The following is a 16,886-nucleotide window of genomic DNA, read 5'->3' as shown; positions in this document are numbered from 1 at the left end:
ACTTATATTAAGATTTTAATAATATTTGTCGATATTTGTTATTAATAATAATTTCACATGTAGCATAAAAAGAAAATAACAAACATTTTAGGTAGTTTCTTTTTTTTACTTCTTTTAAGAAAAAGGTAAAATAATGTATTATTAAATATTTTTTAATCAAACATATTTTTTATCGGTTTTATTGGTTTTTCTTCATACTGATTTTTTACCTTCTTAAAACCAGTTACTTTGTGGGTTCATAGATTAACCGGTTAGATAAGCGGACCGGATTGATTTTCAAAACAAAGATTTTTAAAATCTACATTAAACTATATTGTTAACTATTGATAATATAATTTTTTTCATGCATTTCATTTTCTTTAGCGTGAGTTTTAAGGTTTTGTTAATAATATATATTTTTTTAAAATTGAATAATAATTCTTGAAAGTTTATACAACGAATATTTTTTTTTTTCTTAATCCTTCTAATAAATGTACTACTTTTAGTGTTATCTAAAGTTTTAAAAACAGTATGCCTTTCTCAAAAACAAAATTAAACAAAAATCTACATACTTTATAAAAAAATGAATAAAACTTTAATTTATATTAAAATAAGTAATAAAATGAGCTTAAAATTCCATTGAAATTCATAAAATATCTTAAAAGAAAGTCCGCAGCCAGGAATCTCCCATGGGTTTTGAACCCCTTAGGAGACCAACCAATCTTGCTACAGCGGATAACCCAAAAGTATAGAACAAGTAAATATATATTTATTGGTTTGTTCCATTACCGCAATAATTAAATACTCGTTTAATACTTAATAACTGTTCTGTATTTTATTAAAAAAAATTAATATAAATGTATAATTTATTTTGAAGAAATCACACATTATTTAAAATAAAAAACTCTCTCGAGAATTAATTGTATATGTAAAGATCTATAAATTAGGTTAAGAGGAGTAAAGGTTATAAAGATGACATTTGCTTATTTATTAAGGAAAATATTTTTTAGACAGACATTTTTATTGATAAAGTTACTAAATAGAGTTTAGTTTTTTTATTTTTATGAAAATTAAGAGAATAAAATAATAAAGTTTTAGAGTTTTTTTTATCAAAAATAGTTGTTTGTCATTGTAAAAAATTTTGCCAAAATATCATTTCTCATTTATTAAATAACAATCAAATTATAAATATATTTTTTCTTAATCGAGTTTTATTTTATCAAAAAATATTATATCTTTGTAACTCTTTTCTAAAAATCTCTTTTTTCCATTATTCTAAATTTTAATTTTTTTTATCCCACGAAATCAAATATCATATAAATGATTCTTGTATAGTTTTATACATCCAATCAATCAATGTTAAAAACACAGTAATTTTTTTTGTTCTTTTTTTTAAGTTAATTTAATATACAGTTGTGTGATTCAAGATGAATATTTGTTTATTTATGATCACGAAGATGTATTCAAATTTTTAATTAATATTTTCTTTGTGTAATTAAAATATTTTGTGAATTGTTAGGAACAACAACATTAAAGTAAGAGATTTTTTAATTTAAGTAAGGAAAACTAATAACACAATTGTATGTTTGAATAAATTGATGTGTGAATACTAATTTCAATTAAACAATAAATTGATTTGTGAGTTTGGTTGAAAGAGAATTAAAAGTTGTGATATGCATGTGCTCTGTGATAATTGGATTGTATAGGATGTTTTCTTTTGATCAACTTGGACTATCAAAGCACTACACATTTTATGTATCATACTTAGGAACGAATAAATTCCAAGTATAGGTAAACATGTCATGTTTAGATGTATGACCAACACTAAGTATTTATTTGAATAGAATGTGTGCCTATAACAGTTTTGTATAATCATATATTTAACGTTTACTTTACATTTTGTACATAAATACATAAAAGAAACTTGTTGAATGACGTAAATATATATACATATGGTTTTCATTATTCGAATGACACTGAAAGTGATCTATATTATTTATTAATTATTATTATATAAAGAGACAAAAAGTGTGTCCATTTTTTATTTTAATTTTATCCTTTAAGTGTTTTTTTAGGAAAAATTCACCATTCTTCTTTTAAATTTAATCACTTTTTTAAATTAAATAAAAAAGCATATACAAAATAAATAAATAAACTATTTATTATCAAATTATAAAAATTATTTATATTTGTTATTATTATTATTATTATAATTTTATTATTTTTTATTATTATAAAAATGTGAACACACGTATATGTTTTTATTAATAGATAATAAGATTTCATTGTATATTATTTTGTATGAGATGAATATTAGTTTTTCAATTGTTGTATATCTCATATATATATATATATATATATATATATATATATATATATATATATATATATATATATATATATATATATGTATATATAGTATATTTAACTACGCGTAATTGAACATTGTATCTAGTAATTATAATATTTTAAAATTAATTACTCTGGTATATAAAGAGTTAGTTATTTACTATTTTCTACATTAAGGTGAATCATTAATTTATTGGATTAAGTTAACTTCATTAAAAAATTTAATTTTTTACGAATTATCATTCTGATAATTCTGGTATGTGATTTAAAATTATGTTATCCTTTGTATCAAATTCGTATGAGATAAAGATGGTAGCTCTGATAGTCTCTTGTGTGAAAAAAACATGTATAATATGTGATGATGGATTTAAGGGTAATTAATACAGGTGTTTGCTTCAAATAATTTAAACTGATTTAAGAGGATGTATAGAGACCCTAAAATTCTCATCTCCTCGTGGATGAAGAGATTAGGTGGCCAAGATCACATAATTATAATCTTTTATAATTTTTACTCATAACTTTTAAATAATAATAATAATATAAATTATATTAAGAATAATATTAATGATAATAACATATCATTAACGTTGATATTAATTGTGGAACTAAAACTATTGAAAAACTAATTATTATTATTATTATTATTATTATTTTTAAACTTTATGGATAATTACTAATAATAATAAGAGTAATTATATTAGTAATAATAACAATTACATTAATAATTATTATTATTATTATTATAATTATAGCAATATTGGTAATAATAATAACACTTACATTTTATTTTATATTAATTTTAATCATTGGGGTAAAATTGTAATCTAATAGTTTTATTTATTAAATTATTTTCTTTGTTCATCACATCCATCAAATAATTCATAAACTTTCATAAATTTTATCTTAAAATTCCTTCAATTTCATTTCTCCATTTTCTAATATCCATTCACGCAAATTCATCATTGGAAGCAAACACGGCCTTAAGAGATACTGAAGAAAAAAAAATAAATGTATTTGTGTATTCAAGTGTGAGTTTAAACTCTAAAGTTAAGTAAAAATGAAAAAGTTACGCATCACATAAGGATGAATATCTATAAATTCAATATAAGATTTTAGGTTGGAAGTGATATCGATACTTTAATATGAATTGGATTTATGTTTCATTTGTATTGTATTTTTTTAGTGATACTCCCTCGAAATATCTATAAAAAAGATAGGTTCCCTCTATTCTTTAATTAGATACTCGTTGGAGTTTTTTAGTATTGTTATCTACTTATTAGTAAAGAATTTTTTTTATATCCTTCGAAACTAAAAAAAAAAAAACTTGTAATATTCCTATTAATTGTCATTAATAAATTTTTTTACTGGATAAAGTTATAGGTTCCATGAGTTATTTTTCATATTGATATTTTTTACATTGCTTTGATGTTTTGATGTTTTGTGATTTCTCTCTTATCTTGGTTTTTATTGTTCTTATTTATTCAGGAAAGAAAACTAACGTGGGTTTTGTTTTTGGTTTGTTATTTTTGTTGTTTTTCAAACAAATATAGATATGATTGTATAGTTATTAAATATTAAATATTATTCTTCAATATTCTCTTACAAAGTTAAAAATAAGATTTAAAACACAGATATAAAAAAATAAAAATAAGAAACGGTTAAACCAGTGAAAGAAGGAAACAAATAATAGACAAGAAGTTAACTTGTTTTTTTTTTTAAAGAAAATAGTTTATAAATTGTAATATTGCATATTGATGTTTTTAGGTCTATAACATAAAGATAAGTATTGCATAGCATTAAAACTGAATAATTAGCGAAACACCAAATCTGAAGAGAGTAAAAGTAGTGACCAATTCCATTTAAAATTGTAAAATATAATTATTTAACTGAACAGCATTTGAATTTATCTAATTTGGTAGCACCTACGAAGATCAAAGTGTGACGTCTAACCTACCCTTACATTTCCTTGTTACTCAACTCTCCCACCCACTGCTTCATCAATTTCAAACCATTCATCATGCTTCATTAATATGATATCAAACAGAGTTTAGAATTTAAATTTTAATAATAGTTCCAACATCACTTAATCTCAATAAATTTTAAGTTAAAATCTAACACGTGAAATTAGAAAAAAAAATGACTTTGTCAAACTGTCCCACTCTAGACCAAGTCCGCCAACCCCCTCACGACACAGGCGCAAGTCGTCTCCCTCAGATGATCTCTGCCGTTGAAATTTCAACTGCGACTATCTCCGCCGTACAAAATATTTTGTATACATCAAATTAAAATTTGTTTAAACTTTTGAACCGTAAGCAATGCGATTGCATCACCCAGTTATATCAAAACTGTAAAATATCCTGGACATAATTTCACAGAAAGTTGGCTATGCTTATATTTTGTTTTCATTGTTTTAAGGAGTGTATCTGAGTGAGTGCAAAACGATGTAAATGAGGTTATTTCCCATTCAAATGAAATGCAATAATGGTTATTTCCCATTGTTTGGGTTGAGAATTTTATTTTTTCTACTACAGCTATGACGTTTTCTCCAATGACCCATTCAAAGCGACCTAAATTTGTCTTAATCATACCTTAATACTATCCAAAGACTTCACAGCGATGATTTAAAGACCAGAATATTCTTCATTGACCGCTGATGGCTACGAAAAAATTATTATTACTATTATTATTATTAGCCTTTTCAAACTATTTTCCGAAACTAATTAGCCACCTATATGTTATTGTTTATAGACTAAACATTAATTTATATATCGTTATTTCACAAACCCATAAACTATATTCCTCATTTAATGCATGCATTTGGAAAAGTAATTTTAGCTTGTATGGATTGGAAATAATTAAAAAATAAGAATAAGTGTCGAGATAAAAGAAGAAAATTAAGTATTTTTACAAGCAAGGACAAAAAAAAAGTTATTTATTATCGTGTTCTCGTTCAACCACTCTAGGCACCCACTACGTTATTAGGAGGAGATGAAATCAACGAATCTTACAGGTGGCAACAAAAAAAAGAGTCCACGAGTTTGCCTGCTCGTAACAAATACTAATGGTGCATTAAATTTGTATTTATACAACAATTTTATATAAAATACAAACAATTTACAAAACAGAGGAGGCTTAGTGTAATATGGTAGATTATGTAAAAAAAGAGAGATTAAAAAATCAATACTATAGAAATGAAAAACGGGGTTAATTGTTTATTAAATGTATGTGTAAAATGAAGCTGAGTCAACAAAAAATAAAAAAAATAAAAATCTCTTGCCATGATGTTTTTATTTTTTTCACCCAAAAGACCATTAATACCTCCTCATCCACTCCACAAATTTGAACTAAACCCGATTAAGACCAAAGCTTTACGACACCATGATGACTACTTGAGTGATAACAAAAAACAGAACTTAACTCAATCCCTACACGCCAAAACCCATGTCGTTGAACCCAACTTCCCCGAAGCCAAACGGCAAAGATACCGATACTACTTAGGCGTCATCATGATACTACCCAACCAATACACGTTACATTACATAACAACACTGTTATGTACCTATATATAGTCAAAGCTTCTTTATTCCGATTCATATTTCATCTCTTTTCATACACAACATAGCATAAGATGGGTTCATCTGCCGCCACAAAAAACATTGCAGATTCAGCGTCCTGGTACTGTGCCATGATGCTGTTGGGCATGATTCTGTTGGGGTCTGTAAGGGAAAGCGCAGTGGCAGGAGAAGGTGAGGCTGTAAAAGGGAACAACCTCCGTGAAGGACCGTGTGATGAAATCTACGTTGTGGGAGAAGGAGAGACCCTGCACACAATCAGCGACAAGTGTAATGACCCGTTTATCGTGGAGCGGAACCCGCATATCCATGACCCGGATGATGTTTACCCTGGCCTTGTCATCCAAATCATCTCTACCCGTCAATCCTGAGAAACTAACTATTCAAGAGGTGGTGCCTCCTTATTACATTGCAACAAGGTATTTTAGACACGGATTATTCTGCAATTCATTTCGAAAAGCCTTCTTTTTTTCTCAGATCTTAGATTTTTTCTTTTTTTTCAGTATAAAAACCTGTCAAAACCTCTTTATATCTTCTGGTTCAAAGGCTCCGGGTCTTCTTCATTGTATAGATATTTACTCAAGAAAGAGGAAGGAGAAAAAATATATATTCATAGTTAATGGTAGCTTAGTTTCTTACTTTTTTGTTTGAGGTTTTGGGTTAATTTTATCTGTGGTGGCGACCTGGTCAGGTGTGACTTAAAAATAAACTTTTTATAACGATACAAGTACTTTGCTGATAGAAGAAAATAAAATAAATAAGGATACAAGTATTGTTGGATAGCTTTATTTAGGTTGAATTTGTGCTAAGTCAAATTAATTATTTTGAAACTCAAGTTGACTGATTTATTTATTACAATAATCTATTCTTAGAATTATATGTTAAGTGAATCAAGTTAGACTCATATTATACAATGATAAAATACGATGGATTTACTCATCTTTTGAGTTAATTTATTTCTTTTGAAACATTTTATTATTTATAAATAGAAAAAAATACCTTTCGTTTACAAAAAACTTTGATTGAAAAAAAAAAAACTCTTTCTTTTTAAGATATACTCTCGTATCATCACTTTCCATTATGAAAAATATCAAAGCGGAAAACACCGTTTCTTTGAGTTTAATTATACTGCGTTTTTTATCCATTGACGAATAATTAAACTATGAATATATATATATATATATATATATATATATATATATATATATATATATATATATATATATATATGTGTGTGTGTGTGTATGTGTATATATGGTTTATTTGCATATTTTGTATCTAAAAATAATGTAAATAGCTTGTGAACGAATTAGAATGAAAATAAAATCTGAACTTAAAAATTCCGAGTAAAATTATCCCAACCTTTGATCCAATTCTAAAGCGTATATATATATATATATATATATATATATATATATATATATATATATATATATATATATATATATATATATATATATTTCTCGTTTTATAAATTGAAATGGTAGTTTACACGAACGAGTTGTGACAATTCTTGAGTTGGATACGGATGAGCAATTTTTTTTTTTTAATTTCTACTCATTACATTTTCATCCATAATTGTTTATTATTTTAAAATATCAAAAGAAAGCACCAATTACTTCTCTTCCAATAATATCTTTAATAAACGGGAAATTACAGTTCCCTTCATGCTAGTTTAAATAATATTCATATTTTCTTTAATTTCAAATTTGACATTCATTTTCTTATTTTCTTTTTCGGTAAAATGTCATACATACATTCCTTAATTTTTAGATAGATATTCATTCCGGTTATATTTTTAATAAATATATTTTTTTATATTTTAATAAAGTGATACTCGTTTTTGTATTTTATTTAAAAATATTATACTGACTAAAATTTAAATATAAAAATATGAAATTAAGAAGAAAGTTTGACTATTTAATAAATAAAGAAATTTGACAAAAAAATATATTAATGTTTTTAGTAGTAAAATAAGGAAGATGAGTTATAACTACTTGTTAAAAATAATGAGTGTAAATATAACTTAGATTGGTGTATATTTAAAAATTACATGGAGTCTGAGTGATATTTAATTAAAAATATAAGAAGGTAAGATTATGACTTCAAAAATAAAGGAAATGTTAGTGCGATTTAGTTTTTTTTTTTTTTTTTTGGGTGGGAGGAGAAAGAAGTGCAAATTCAATAGTTAAATAGACACTTGAAATTTGATAGCGAAATTAGTTAAACGTAGGCAAATATTTTTATATAATTTTATAGAGAAAGAGAAGAATAATTTTATAGAGGGGAAGTGTAAGATATTTAGTTGTCAAACTCATTCCTCTAAAGCATAGCATGTGTTGATGGGGAAAAAATGATTATTTTTCATCTAACTTTTAGGTATAGAGTTTACAAACTTCACATAATCGCTTTAATATATCTTTGTTGTTTGTTAATTACGTTTCGAAGTTAGTGTAGAGAGAGCAAATGATATTTGTTTAGAAGATATAAGTTATTCCTTAAATTAAAGATTACCCCTTGCCCCATTTTAAGGGCGATTTGAAATGGTTGTATCCCCCAAATAAAAAAGGTTGTTTCATCTGTGAAAAGAGACAATACAAGGAAAAATTGTTTCAAAAAAATTAAATCATGTTTTAAAAATACTCTATTGTAGACGTATACATAAGGAAATTAGGAAGAAGATGCGGCAAGGAGAAGAAACTTAACTATGAATTAACCATCATAAATCCATGGACATTTGTGGTTCACTCGTAATACTTTCTGTCAACATTTTGAGTGGGGAATTGACAAAACCACAGAAGATACAAATCGAAAGAACGATAAAATATTTCAAGAAAATTAAAAGTTAAAATTCAATTGTAAGTTTTCAGAGCATCCAGTTTGATGATAATAAATATATAATTGTTATTTTATAAATTCAAATAAAAGTTATATGGATTAAAATTATTAACATAAAAATTTATAAATTATTATCATCATAAAAATATTATTGTTTTATAAATTAGATGCTTAATTAATAAATATCGAATAAATGTTAATAAAGTATCATAAAATATCGTACACAAGTATGTGTTAAACACGTGGCCTAAATCGAAGTATCAATGCATCAAAATAGTACTCACTAAGCGAGTGGATACACTCGTTGAACGAGGCTAGGAGAGTTTTCAACCATGGTTGTGTTCACTTTGTTTGAATTTTTGATTGGATCTTATAAATAAATCTATACTAATATTTTTATTAAAATTGATATTTTTATTAATTATTTATAAAATTAATAATAAATTATTAAATTTTAATTAAAAATTTAACATAATTCTTAGATTGAATTATTAAATAGAGTATACTTATTATAATATTAATAAAATATAACTATTAAATGTTTTCTTCCAAATTATATTTTAAATATACTAATATTTATAAAATTCACATTTAAAAGTATTACAAATATTTTAGAAATATTAAGTTTATGTTTTACTTTATATTTAAAATTATTAGAAATATTAAATTTATGTTTATTTGACATTTAGAAGTATTATAAATATTTTAGAAATATTAATTTTATCTTTTCCTAATAGTCATATTTTAATCTAAGAATTATATAAAATTATAATTAAACTTAATAATTTACAATTGAATTTCCTAAATAATTAATAAAAATGTCAATTTTAAAAAATACTAGAATAACATTTATATCAAAGTTAAATTTGATCTCAAATTTGGAAGAAACAAAATTATTCCATATTAATAAAATTAAGACTAAATTAAACAAAAATATCGAATATAAAGACTAAATTTAACAAAAAAAAAACCGACACAACTACGAACTTACATGTGACATGTGACATTGATCATGACATGTGACATGATGCTGACGTGACAAACACATTTTTTTATATTAAAAAAAATATAAAAAATAAAAAATTGACAAGTGTCATGCACGCTTCACGTAAACTATTTAAATGTCGTTACAAAAAATATCAAATTGATCAAAATTAATAAAAAATATTAATTAATTGAAATACTAAAACTAAAAGAGAATCAAATTTAACAAATTTGACTATAGAGATTACAAATTAACCCGTCTCCCTGGATATTGTCCAAACTTGTCTCTGTTTTAACAACAAGTTCCCACATTGACTAGGTATGGGTATGGAGAATCCCCGATTTTTTCAATTGGGTATGGGTATGAGGATGTGGATGCACATATTCTCGCTATAATACTCGTCTCCGCCATATCTCCATCCCCGTTTAAATTATTTAAATATTCATATTAATTAAGTTATATATATATATATATATATATATATATATATATATATATATATATATATATATATATATATATATATACTTTCTATTTTTTATTTATTCTAATTATTTGGTTTGTCATGAAACTCATTTGAATCAGTATATTTTTCATCTTATCATAACCTTTATGTAATTATGTTAAAATGATGTATGTCAATTAAAAAAAATTATGTCTCACATTTGAATATTTCTTTTATTTTTATTTTTTAATATTTGTATTTATTGTATATTTTCTTTCACATGAAAATGTTTAATATTCTCAATTTAAGTGTTGAATAGCATAAAATTTTCATTTACTATGTAATATGAAAAGAAATTATTTACTTATTATTATTAATTTTTGTTTCATTTGAATAACTCTTTTATTCCGCCAAAAGATTTGTTGTTATTGCTCAACCATTAAGTATATATGTTGATATTTGAAAAGTTTTCTTATATCTCTAAGGTATTTTCATTTTATTATACTATTAATTATACATATGTTTTCCTTTGTGTGATTTCTTTCCATATTTTTTCCAATTGTTTATACGACACACATTTGTTAATTTTTAATATTTTTATTTGTTGTTTTTTTTCATCATATAGAATATTATTTCGATATATTTTATCTTAATATTTATTATTTTCTAACTCATTATAAATAATACTATAATTTTTTCACTATAATATAAATAAATTTTATTTACTAAAATATAAAATGTGTTAATCTTATCATACTCTTAATTATACATTTGTTTTTCCTTATGCGATCTCTTTCAATAGTTTTTCTAATTGTTTATAAGACACACATTTGTTAATTTTTTAATATTTTTATTTGTTGTTTATTTTCATCATATATAATATTATTTCAATATATTTTATCTTATTATTTATTATTTTCTAACTCATTATAAATCATAGTGTAATCTTTTTACTACAATTGTATATAGGGATGGCAACGGGACGGGACGGGGACAGATCTCGCTATCCCATACTCATCCCCGTAAAAAAATTCATCCCCATCCCTGTGATACCCGACTACTACACTAAATAATTATTATTTGATAAAAAGATATGAAATTAATTTTTTTTTCCATAAGATTATCCTTGAGAGAACATTAATAATAACATAACTTCATATTCATATATATAGTATACATCTCTATAATTGTTCATGAAATGTTACAAAAATATGTATTTGTAAAATATTAAGAGTTCTACATCAGAATAAAAGATTATCTATATTTTTAATATCTCCTAAATATATTAATAGAAATTATCCATGAGTCAATCTTTAGAAGATCCACCAATAATATCCCGAACAACTCTCATTGAGCAGGTTCCTCTTATGTTCATGCAACGGGTACATATGAAAGAAAAATATGAAAGGAGTGAGGTCTTTATAAGCCTTAAATATCAATTTTAATAAACTCAACAAACAATGCAGACACCGAGGGCCTAGATTTGGACCTACAACCACAAAACTTATCTTGTTTTACCAGACATATGGATCCATATTTCACTTATGATGATCCAATATGAACATCAAAAGTTACTTTGGGAAGTGATTAGGTAGTTGAGTATTTCTCATAAAACATTGGTACAATCATAATTATTTCTTTCTCGAGAATATTAGCCATTCATCGCCTCATAAAAGAGATATATACTCACTACCTAACCTTGGCGATGCCGAGCAGGTATCGGATAGTCCCAAGTTTGGCCTATGAATATCCTAGTCCAGTGCGCTATTCTGAACTATCCAGATATTCACCTACTTGGTAAAACTTCCTTAGACCCCACCATGGTCCCTGCCTTTCATCCCGCAGTGTACCAAACTGTGACTTTCCAAATACAACCACTTTGACACTGGTTTAATCTCAACTTATTGAAACCAGATTTAACTCTTACTTAACTGACATACTCTTGGATATTTTCAAAGGTCATAAAATGTGATGACTATCAAATCATGTCATTGTATAAACCATACACAAAGAATATAAAACAAAATAAAATGTACATGTAATTTTCTTATATTCAAGCTCACTGAATAAAATAATATTTACTTTCACTTCACATTTTTTTAATTATAAAATAATGATAAAATAAGAATCAAAGCAAGAACTTTAAATAAATAATTAGATAAAGATTAGAACGTTATAAGTAAATATAATAACAAAATATAAATTAAACAGGACCCGTGCGTAACTGGAGATAAAAATAAAATAAGATAAATACATAGGACCAGTGCGTAACTGGAGATAAATAAAATAAAATAAATAAATAGGACCAATGCGTAACTGGAGATAAATAAAATAAAATAAATAAATAGGACCAATGCGTAACTGGAGATAAATAAAATAAAATAAATAAATAGGACCAGTGCGTAACTGGAGATAAATAAAATAAAATAAATAAATAGGACCAGTGCGTAACTGGAGATAAATAAAATAAAATATATAAATAGGACCAGTGCGTAACTGGAGATAAATAAAATAAAATAAATAAATAGGACCAGTGCATAACTGGAGATAAATAAAATAAAATAAATAAATAGGACCCGTGCGTAACTGGAGATAAATAAAATAAAATAAATAAATAGGGCCAGTACTAACTGAAGATAAATAAAATAAAATAAAATAAAATAAAATAAAATAAAATAAATAGGATCAGTGCGTTACTAAAGATTAAATAAAATAAATAAACAGGATCAATACATATTTGGAGATTAATTAAAATAAATAAATAAACAGGATCAGTATATAATTGGAGATTAAATAAAATAAATATAAGAGGATAATAAATGAAAATAAGTTAAATGAAAGTAAATAGAATAATATATGAGTCAAAATAAATAAAAGATTAATATAAAACCCATGAGCTTATCAAGATTAATATATAAGAGCTTAACCTCACTCCCCTTACCTTATTGATTGAAGAGCACACTAATAATATTTGTAGAGGAATCCCTTTGAATCTTTGCTCTAAACTTTATTTCTCTAATTTCTTTTTCTTTCTCCTTTCTTTCTTCTCTCTTTCTCTCTCTTCTTTCTTTCTTTCTTTCTTAACTTCTCCCGTAACTTATTCCTTCATCTCTCTATATATATAAGCAAGCCACACATCCTTATCCTTTTCCAAATCATCATTACCATCATTACCTACATGAAGAGATAATCTTTATCTTTTTATCTTATCTTCTTCTTTTCTTTTTTTTTTTCTTTTTTTTATTTTTATCTTTTCTTCCTATCTTCTTATCCTTTCTTCTTCTTTTCTCTTTTTTTTTTCTTTTTCTTTTCTATATATATATATATATATATTATCTCTTTTAGAAAATTCTTCATATATATATTTTTTTTACACACACCTATTTAATTAAAATATTTTTACCTAATATATATATATATATATATATATATAATATTTGTTTTGTTTTATTCTTATTGTTATTTTCAATAAGTAAAATTACATCATGATAAAATATATTTTTAATGTTTAAAATGCATTTAGATAAAATATGAAACATTAGTAAAAATATAAGATTTTATAATTGCTTTATTTAAAATAAATAATACGGTTTATTATAAAAAAAGGATGTTACAATCCCCATATCCAAATCCAACGGGTATCAAACTTTTGTCTCATCCTCATCCCCATCGGGTAACGGGTATAATCTCGTACCCATACCCATACCCGCTTTCTTACTATTTTAATATTAATTTTAATTATATTTTATAAAATAATAAAAAATTATGATAAAAGAAACATAATATTATCAAATATTTAATATTAGGAGGATGATTGTTTATTCGATATCAAATACTTTGAAATAAATTATAATTGTTTGCATTTTAGATTAGAATACCAAATAAAGTTTCATGAGAACCAAAACATTTATTAAATTTGCAAGCATTAATGAAACCTAGCTGATAAAATTTAAAATTATTTTTAAAAAATATAAAAGGAAAAAAAAATCAAATTGAAATATATTTTAAATGATTATTTACTTCAATTTTTTAAATTATAATGAATTTATTTTCTATACACTAATACAAGTTATAATACATCAAAATGACGCAAAGAACAAATAATAAACATAAAAATAAAATTTTAACATAGATCTTGTATCTTTTGAACTCCAATATATGTTGGATGGTGATAAAAAAATATTCATGGCAGTTACGTTAAATTTTTATATTGTAGTAAATAAAAATTATGTATACAATTATAGTGAAAAAATTACAATATGATTGTAATGAGTTAGAAAATAAAAAATAACTAGATAAAATATATCGAAATAGTATTCTACATGATGAAAATAAACAAAAAATAAAAAAATTAACAAATGTGTGTCTTATAAACAATTTGGAGACTATTGAAAGGAATCGCACAAAGAAAAACAAATGTACAATTAAAAGTATGATAAGATGAAAAATATCTTAGAGATCTAATATCAACATATATACTCAATGATGGTTGAGAAATAACAAAAATTGTTTTAGCGAAACAAAAAAGTTCTTCAAATGAAACAAAAAATAATAATATAATAAGTATTTTTTTTATATATTACCTAGTAAATGAAATGTTTATGTTATTAAACACTTAAATTGAGAGTATTAAACATTCTCATGTGAAAGAAAAATATACAATAAATAAAAGTATTAAAAAATAGTATAAATATTCAAGTGTGAAATAAATTTTTTTTATTGACATACATCATTTTAACATAATTACATAAAAGTTATGATAAGATAAAAAATATATTGAAGATTGGAGATGCGAATGAGTTTCAAAATAAACCAAATAATTAAAATAAATAAAAAATAAAATATATATATATATATATATATATATATATATGTTACTTAATTAATTATGAATATTTTAATAATTTAAATGAGGATGGAGATATGACGGGGACGGATATTATAGCGGGGATATGTACATCCCCATCCCCATCCCCATACCCAAATGAAAAAATTGGGGATTTCCCATACCCATACCCAGTCAATGCGGGGATTTCCCGTCAAAATGGGGACGGGTTCGGGCAATACCCATGGGGACGAGTTTATTTGCCATCTCTAATTATATAAATAACTTTTATTTACTACAATATAAAAATTTAATGTAGTTGTCATAATATTTTTTTATCATAATCCAACATATATTGGAGTTCAAAGATACAATATCTATGTTAAAATTTTATTATTATGTTTATTATTTGTTCTTTATATCATTTTTATCAAGTGATGTATTATAACTTTTATTAGTATATAAAAAAGAAATTAATTAGAATTTAAAAAATTGAAGTAAATAAATATTTAAAATATATTTTAATTTCAATATTTGTTTTCCTTTTATATATTTTTTTAAAATATTTTTAAATTTTATCAACTAGGTTTTATTAATGTTTGTAAATTTAATAAATGTTTTGGTTCTCATGAATTTTTCTTTCATATTTTAATATAAAATGTAAACAATTATAATTTATTTTAAAGTATTTGATATCGAAGAAACAACCATCATCGTAATATTGAATATTTGATAATATTATGTTTCATTTACGGTAATTTTTTATTATTTTATAAAAAATAATTAAAATTAATATTGAAGTAGTAATAAAACAAGTATTGGTATGAGTACGAAATTATACCCGTTACCTAATAAGAATTGGGATGAGACAAAAGTTTGATATCCATTGAAATTGAGGATGATTTTTTTTTTTATGAGAATGAGCATGAGATAGTAAAATCCATCCCTATCCGGTTGAAATTCCTGCTTGACTACACCCGCTCAAAGTTAATACGAAAAACAAAAAAAAATTGTTTAATCTAAATATCCAAGAAATATGTTTTTGGTTATATTTTGAATTATTTTATTCTATCATCATAAGTTAACATCCACATGATTATTATTAGGCATGTTCTCTATGAGCTTGATTTTCCTTTCATATAACTTAATTTTTTAACTGCAAGGGTCTCAAATGATCATGTTACTGCTAAAAAATCTATAAGATGAACCCTGCATGTAAACAAGAATATATACAACATTTTGTTAAAAAAGAAAAACACATAGCACTTTTTTCTTTTGAAGTTGTGATCACACTTAATTGTACCACGTTCGTTCTTTAACTATTGGAACAATTTCTTCTTGCTCCTATTCTACAAACAAATTATAAGAATATGTTGTAAACATTTGTTTTAAAAGAACTCAGTCTCTGGTTACCTATGGTGACTGTATCTGATTCAACCATATTATTTTCGGTAGATAATATCTTTCTGATAGAAAGAAATGTTATATAGGTCAATCATATCCTCTTTACCTTTTAATTATTGAATATAATTTTATTTGAACAATTTTTGCTTGTAAAAATTCGATTCTTTTTAATATTGTAACATATTTTTTATTTATGAACTTAAAATTTTATTTAATAATTTAAAAGTATTTTAAAAGGAGAACAATGAAGATGTCTTACATTACCAATTTGTATGATGTGTTGATCCTTCACACGGAGTTTAGGTTCGATTTACGAGTTTTCTACTATTACTAGTGTAAAAGATTTTATACTGCTGTTTAGGATAATTATTATAAACGATAGGTTGTTAACTTTATAATAATAAGTATAAATATATATTGAATTTATACTTGTCTTTAATGTAATATAACCTGAGATTGGTTAATTGTATTTGTTAAAAAACTGAAACC

At 24.2% G+C, this 16,886-nt stretch overlaps 1 protein-coding gene across 1 annotated transcript; it reads left to right on the top strand.

Moving 5' to 3' along the window:
- The first annotated feature begins 5,772 nt into the window (after positions 1-5,772).
- LOC114190648 (uncharacterized) lies at positions 5,773-6,520 on the top strand. Its single transcript, XM_028079609.2, has one exon. It carries the CDS (start codon positions 5,957-5,959, stop codon positions 6,269-6,271), a length of 315 nt encoding a protein of 104 aa, XP_027935410.1. The 5' UTR covers positions 5,773-5,956; the 3' UTR covers positions 6,272-6,520.
- Positions 6,521-16,886: the final 10,366 nt, after the last annotated feature.

This window comes from Vigna unguiculata, chromosome 7 (genome assembly GCF_037176805.1).
Source record: "Vigna unguiculata cultivar grain cowpea cultivar isolate G323 ecotype 2 chromosome 7, ASM3717680v1, whole genome shotgun sequence".
Lineage (NCBI taxonomy): Eukaryota > Viridiplantae > Streptophyta > Magnoliopsida > Fabales > Fabaceae > Vigna > Vigna unguiculata.
This window is presented reverse-complemented; position numbering and strand designations above follow the sequence as displayed.